The sequence below is a fragment of the Cryptomeria japonica genome, chromosome 7, assembly GCF_030272615.1.
Source record: "Cryptomeria japonica chromosome 7, Sugi_1.0, whole genome shotgun sequence".
Classification (NCBI taxonomy): domain Eukaryota; kingdom Viridiplantae; phylum Streptophyta; class Pinopsida; order Cupressales; family Cupressaceae; genus Cryptomeria; species Cryptomeria japonica.
Genome location: NC_081411.1, coordinates 309,819,110 through 309,826,581, shown reverse-complemented (window position 1 = coordinate 309,826,581; position 7,472 = coordinate 309,819,110). Strand labels below are relative to the sequence as shown.

General features: G+C 32.5%; 1 protein-coding gene across 1 annotated transcript; it reads left to right on the top strand.

Moving 5' to 3' along the window:
* The first annotated feature begins 4,572 nt into the window (after window positions 1-4,572).
* On the top strand, window positions 4,573-6,896 carry LOC131039854 (protein HOTHEAD). The gene is made up of 4 exons (XM_057972709.2): window positions 4,573-4,709; window positions 4,816-5,466; window positions 5,789-6,614; window positions 6,705-6,896. Exons 1-4 carry the CDS (start codon window positions 4,622-4,624, stop codon window positions 6,745-6,747), a joined length of 1,608 nt encoding a protein of 535 aa, XP_057828692.2. The 5' UTR covers window positions 4,573-4,621; the 3' UTR covers window positions 6,748-6,896.
* The last annotated feature ends 576 nt before the right edge of the window (window positions 6,897-7,472 follow it).

The window sequence follows — 7,472 nt, the reverse complement described above, 5'->3', positions numbered from 1 at the left end:
TGACCGCTAAAGGGGGATAAATTTAGTGTTGTAAATTGTACACCCTTGCTAGGGTGGTACAATTTCACTCTTGTCTTAGCACCCACCTTAGTGTGTTTGCATCTTGTATTGTAATTTACCTTTAAGCATTTAATTAATTAATTTAATTAAATCTAAAGTCATATTTCATCACTCCTCACATCATAAAATTGGTCCCTTTACCCTAAGTGTGCCCCTTTTCATTTTATTCCTCCAACAAATCGTTTAATCATAAACCCTAATTATGTCCTATTTTGATCTTTAAGGCCCGATTTCGCATATCAAAACATCTTGCAATCATAAGTAACTTTGGGATTCTCTCTACTATCATCATATCTAACGACCCCAAAAATTTGGTGAAAAGTTGGTCGAACCATGTGTGCAAAGTGCACATGGTCCTCAACTTTTTTCCCGAAATTTCGGGAGCATAATTCTATGAGATTATAATGCTTAACCTCAAAATATTGGCGAGAAATTTGAATTCCTAGATTGGCCTAAAGATGAAATTAAGATCTAGGGTTTCATACATAAGAGTTCTCTTTCATCATTTGAAGGCATGTATCAGATCTAAGAATCTAAGAGTGGGTTTTTGGAGCACAAGGAGCCTTCTATGTAGTGAAAGAGAAGCCTATGTGGAGTCTTCAACAATATTCAACAACATTCAACAATGCTTAACAATATTTCATCAAGCATTCATCATCAATTAGGATCCTTGAAGACATTGAAGAATAATAGGAGACCACCGACAATGATTGGCTTGTACCCCTCCCTTAGGGGTTGGGTATGGTTTCGTGTTATTTTCATGTCTTTGCATGAGATTAATTACATCAATTTACATATTTACATTCATTCATTAAATCACTTTCAATCATTGATTTGGAGCATTTACTTTGTCAATTATAATCAATTAGGGTTTACTCTTTAGGGTTGCTCTAGATTGTTTGCTTTCATTTTAGGGTCTTGCACACACTATTTTACTATAAAAATTGGCCATTTGTGGAGGTGGAAATCACCAACACATGATTTTGATTGAGGCAAAACTCTATATAGCCACTGCAAACCCTCTCTTTTCAGTTGCAAGTGCAGAAACAGGTACCTGAAAGGAGTTTCAGAAAGTCTCAGAATTGCTCAAAATTGTCAAGGACAAGGGCGTGGCACCCTGGTCCTACATAGGAAAGTGGCATGGCACCATGGTCCCCCTCAAAATCAATGATTTTTGACAAGGTATAGGCTAAGGGTCTTAGAATTGCATCCCCTCAGTTGCAGCTATCTGTTAGGTTCTCAAGGACAGTGGCATGGCACCCTAGTTCTGGTCAGTTTGGCTGAGTTTTCAGCATCAGGTACACATCCAAATTCCTCCCCCTTCTCTGGTCTCAGTATCTCAGTTTCAGATCTACAAGTTTGTTCAATTTCAGCTCATACATGCTTCATTGTTCATCTCCTACTCTAGTTGATAAATCAAACCCTATTTTTATCATCACATACAACAAGAGGAACAGAAACTCTAAGAGATAATCCTTGGCTCTCTCTTCTCACAAGAAGTAGCCAAACTGAGCTATATCCCTAGGCTCTTTCATATTCCCAATGGGTTGGCAAAAGTGGGATTAGATCCTAGTCACCCGGTCTCACTTTTTCCCTTCCACAATATATGCACACACACACACACACACACACACACACACACACACACACACACACATATATATATATATATGTACATATTATATATATAATATGTACATATATATATATATATATAGACACACACACACACACACACATATATATATACATATGTATATACATATATGTACGTATATATATACACATATATATGTGCATATATGTATATATATACCCATATGTATATATGTGTATATATATAAATACATATATTATGCTTGACAATTTCATTTTAAAAGTATATATATTTATACAATTTTTTTATTTTCTTACATAAAATTTTAAATATAAAATTGAAGAAAGAAAATTAGAAACAATGTTAACTTAAATTATCAATAAATACCAAGGTATTATAGTTCAATTGGTTGATCACAATTTTTAATGATGATGGTATGTGATATAAGGCCAACCAAGGTTCAAATTCTCAAGGCACATTAGAGCCTTGTATGTATATATACATATACATATATGTATATGTATATGTATTTATATAAACATATGTATATATATACATACATATACATATGTATATATACATATATACACACATATATGCATAAATATATATATATATATACACATATATATGTGTGTATATATATACCCATATGTATATATGTGTATATATATACATACATATATTATGCTTGACAATTTCATTTTAAAAACTGTATATATATTTATACAATTTTTTTATTTTCTTACATAAAATTTTAAAATATAAAAATGAAGAAAGAAAATTAGAAACAATGTTAACTTAAATTATCAATAAATACCAAGGTATTATAGTTCAATTGGTTGATCACAAGTTTTAATGATGATGGTATGTGAGATAAGGCCGACCAAGGTTCAAATTCTCAAGGCACATTAGAGCCTTGCACTCAACAAGACTTAATTCCTCATAAGCTCATTAAGAACCTGTCAACTTTACCAGCAGACCACAATAAATGATTATTCAATTTTTTATAATAACATAAAACATATTTTTAGTGGAGTGGGGTGTTGGGCCTACCATCTTACGCATTATCTTTGGTGTTGTGGAAGATAATGCCTTGTAGAAGCGCCAATGTTTGATTCCTTATTGGTGACTAACTTGTCAGATTGTCAACCACAACGTGAGCTTTTGGAACAGGCTAATCTCCACATAAAATGGCACTTGAAAAAAATTTAAATTTTTTTCCAGATGTGCAAAACAAGATGATTTTTTGTGCAATTTTTTCATTTTTATAGCAATGAGAATGAAGATCATGAAGATTTCATGCTGAAAATTTTGTCGAAATCCGTTGTGTTTTGCACATTTTGAAAATCGTACGAAATGCCATTTTATGTAGAGATTAGACGCTTCGTGAGCTTTTAGCTTCAAACTGTTTGTCCTTTATCATATGTCATTTTTAAGAGTCCTTTATTGATGACTAATTTCTCATATTGTCAGTTAGAGTACTAGTTTCTTCAACACTCTTTTATTGTAAAAGAAAGTTAGTTTTCCCTGTACCTGCAAATCTGTATTTCCTACAAATTCCATATACCACAAGATAAACCACACATACCAACTCTTTAATGTGCACATTCACATACATAACTAATATATCAAGCTCAACTTTAACTTCATCTTAACATTCACAACATAAGTCCAATTCCATCAATTTCCACATGCAAATATAATCAAATTACCATTAATTTATTCTTGACAATTTAATTTAAAATATATATATATATATATTTATTGAAATTTTTAATTTTCTTGTATAAAATTTCAAAATATAAAAATGAAGAAAGAAAATTAGAGACAATGTTAACTTAAAATATTAATAAATGTCAAAGGGTTATAGTTCAATTGATCAAGGACAAGTTTTAATGATGATGGCATGTGATATAAAACTGACCAATGTTCAAATTCTTGAAGGAACATTGGAGCCTTGCACTCAACAAGACTGATTCCTTATAATATCATTAAGAACCTTTCAAATTTACCAACAAACCCATTGACGATAAATGTTTATTCAAATTTTTGTAACAAAATAAAACATATTTTCAGTGGTGGGGTGCTGGCCTACCATCTTCTGCATTATCTTCGATGTTGTGGAAGATAATGCCTTGTAGAAGCCAATGTTTGATTCCTTATTGGTGACTAACTTGTAAGATTGTCAACAACAACATGAGGTTTCATATGTCATTTTTAAGAGTCCTTTATTTCTCCCGTCTCTTCAACACTCATTTATTGTAAAAGAAAGATTCTCATGTCATTTTTAAGAGTCCTTTATCAATGACTAATTTCTCACCTGCCTCTTCAACACTCATTTATTGTAAAAGAAAGATTGCCCTGTACCTACAAATCCTACAAATTTCATATACCACGAGATAAACCACATCAACCGACTCTTTAATGTGCACATTCACATCTATAACTAATATGTCGAGCTCAGCTTTAACTTCATCTTAACATTCACAACATAAGTCCAATTTGATCAATTTCCCACATGCAACAATTTTACACGACATCTACAAGAATCTTCCCAGATTTCATAAAAGTCCACACCTACCAACTCTTTAATGTGCATATTCACATCTATAACTAATATGTCAAACTCAGCTTTAACTTCATGAGTCCAATTCCATCAATTTCCACATGCAACAAATTTACACGGCATCTACAAGAGTCTTCCCAGATTTCGTAAAAGACTAAGAGATTAGAAAGTGAAATTGATTTGATGGTAGTCAATTACAATACTTGGAAAGTGAAATTGATTACATGGTAGTCAATTACAATACTCTCATTAGCTCAGATGACAAGGCAACAAAAGCGACCATATTTGGGACTCATCTATAAATTTTCTAAGAGAACTCCTCAGTTACAAAACTATAGGAGTTGACCCCAATTTTAAGTTCAGATTTATAGCAGGAGCTAGATCGATTAGTGGACATGGAGAATCTTTTCATTGTGATTTCTTGCCTTCTAATTCTTACAAATCATCAGCGGCTATACTGTTCAGCAGGCACGCAGAATTTGGGTTCGTAAATTCCTTCAATCTTTTGTTTCAAACCAATATTTTGAGTCTAAATGTTAACTATAATGACTCTTCCATCCCTCTGACACATTATGCTTGGTGTTTGCAGAATACCCATTTCCTTTTATGACATTTGACGCTGAAAAGGTGGCTTCAAGGACATATGATTACATTGTGGTTGGAGGAGGCACAGCAGGGTGTCCTCTGGCTGCAACTCTGTCACAGCACTATTCTGTTCTGTTACTGGAAAGGGGAGATTCTCCCTATGGAAATCCCGACGTTGAAGACATTAAAGGCTCTTTCAAGGTTTTTGGGGATCCCAGCGAATTCCCTTACGTCGTGGAGGGATTTGTCTCAGAAGAGGGAGTGCAGTTGGCAAGGGGAAGAGTTCTGGGAGGTGGATCAGCCATCAGCCATGGTTTCCACAGCAGAGCAAGCCTTGAATATATTCGGAAGATGGATTGGGATGAAAAGCTTGTAAATGAGTCGTATGAATGGGTAGAGAGGGTGAATGCCTTCAAACCAGACAAGCTTTTTCATTGGAATTCTGCTGTGAAGGATGCACTTTTGGAAGCTGGAGTGCTTCCTTACAATGGGTATACTTTGGATCATTTGGAGGGCACCAAGATTAGTGCTTCATCTATTGACAACAATGGAAGGAGACACACAGCTGCAGATCTTCTCAAATATGCAAATCCAGATAACATCGTAGTTCTTCTCAATGCTACAGCCAGTAGATTACTCTTCAATTCCTCATCAGGTACGTGGGCATTTACATTTTGATGTTGTACTTAGTTTCAAATAAAGGCTTAAATGGCCTATATGCTGTGCTTAATATACTGGCTAGTTATTTGGTGACTTTGTATTTCAAGTAATAATGAATATATTATCTAGAAGCATACCGATTCTATATGATGGAAAATTTTCTAATAGTTTTACATTTTTATTTTTTTTCATTGGATTGATAGGTTTAGATAAGATTTTAATATAATAATTTTCTTTATTTACATGTGATATTTTAGTTTATGATATAATTTTTATTTTTAATTTTTTAAAATTAGTTATTCAATTATGTGATGTAGGAAAAGTGAAGGTTATTGGTGTCGATTTTATGAGCAGTGTTGATGGTCTCTCTTATCAAGTATTGATCAATCAATTCTTACATTGTAGTGAGGTGATTTTGTCAGCAGGAAGTATAGGTAGTCCCCAACTTCTTCTCTTAAGTGGAATTGGTCCATCAGATCAACTTAAAGATTTAAATCTTTCTATACTTCTAGATTTGAAATTTGTAGGAAAAGGTATTCAAGATCCACCACGTGCAACATTTACCATTGAATCCCCTACACCACTTGAATTCGCTCAAGTACAAGTTGTTGGTATAGTAGATGATTCACAAGTATACATTGAGTCTGTTAGCTATTTCTTACAAGAAAATGCCACAACCTATGAATATCTAGGAATTACTGCTATGAAGGTGGCTTTTCCCTTATCAAGGGGTGAGTTACAACTTAGAACTACAAACCCTCAAGATAGTCCCTTTGTAAGGTATAACTATTATTCTCATCCCTGTGATCTACAAGAATGTATATCTGGTGTGAAGGTAATGTCAAATATTAGCAAAACAACTTCTATTCAGAAATTTGCATTTAAAGGTAGTGGAAACTCTAGTGTCCTTCAATTCATTGGGTTGGGATTACCTCAAAATCAATCCGACAATAAAGCCTTTGCCAAGTTTTGTAGAGATACACTAGCAACATTTTGGCACTATCATGGAGGATGTCAAATTGATTTTGTGATAGACAAAAGGCATCGTGTAAAAGGTGTTGATAATCTACGGGTCGTGGACAATTCAATTTTCAAGCATAGTCCTGGGACAAATCCACAAGCCACTACCATGATGCTTGGAAGGTATATATTTTCCTTTGTAGGCTCTATTATTTTTTAATTATTAATATTTATCATATTAATGACATGCTTTTATGTATACATCATATGCAGGTATATAGGAGTTCATATTCTTCAAGAGCACATGAACAATTGAACTCACTCAGCCATTTATAAATCTCAATAAAAATAAAGTATTGGAAACTTTATGTATCTCATAAATAAATGATGATGAAACTAAATTGTAGTATTTGTAATTTTACATATATTGTAATCCTTAGTGGATCCTCTTCAATATAAGTAAATTTAAGTGAATGAAACATACATAAAAGTGGATTGAAATGAGTGAGGTGATTTGATTTTTTATTAAATGTTGTGTTATTTAATAAATACTAGATTGTTATCAAACCAAATTTATCATTTATATTGTTTAACTTTATTAAAAAAAAGATGAAGAAAGTTTAATGGACCAATGGTCATAGCCATGTCATGCTACAAAATTTTGGATGAAGTTATAAGATTATCCCCAATCTATTTAACTAAGAATAAAAACCTATCTAAACTGTAATGTTCTTTTCCCCTGTGATTTATTAAGTATTTGCAGCGAATTAAATAAATCAAATATTAAGTTAAACCTAATTTAATTAACCAAAAGTAATTATTCAAAGGAATGATAAACTAATCACTCATAACATTTATATTATTTTATATTGAATTAACCTTCAAAAACATTTATAGAACAATTATATTAAAGATGAATGTATATCAATAATCAATAATAAAACATTGAGATAATAATTTGTAGCAATGAAACATTAGGGCAATGATTGTAAATAAAATTGATTAATACATATCTGTAAATCGTGGAGAGGTTGTTTTCCC

Excerpts from the sequence above, each read along its gene's own strand:
- LOC131039854 (XM_057972709.2), top strand. The coding sequence starts at position 4,622 with ATGGAGAATCTTTTCATTGTGATTTCTTGCCTTCTAATTCTTACAAAT. Across the intron at positions 4,710-4,815 it reads AGCAGGCACGCAGAATTTGG|AATACCCATTTCCTTTTATG; the intron begins GTTCGTAAATTC and ends TGGTGTTTGCAG. Across the intron at positions 6,615-6,704 it reads ACTACCATGATGCTTGGAAG|GTATATAGGAGTTCATATTC; the intron begins GTATATATTTTC and ends CATCATATGCAG.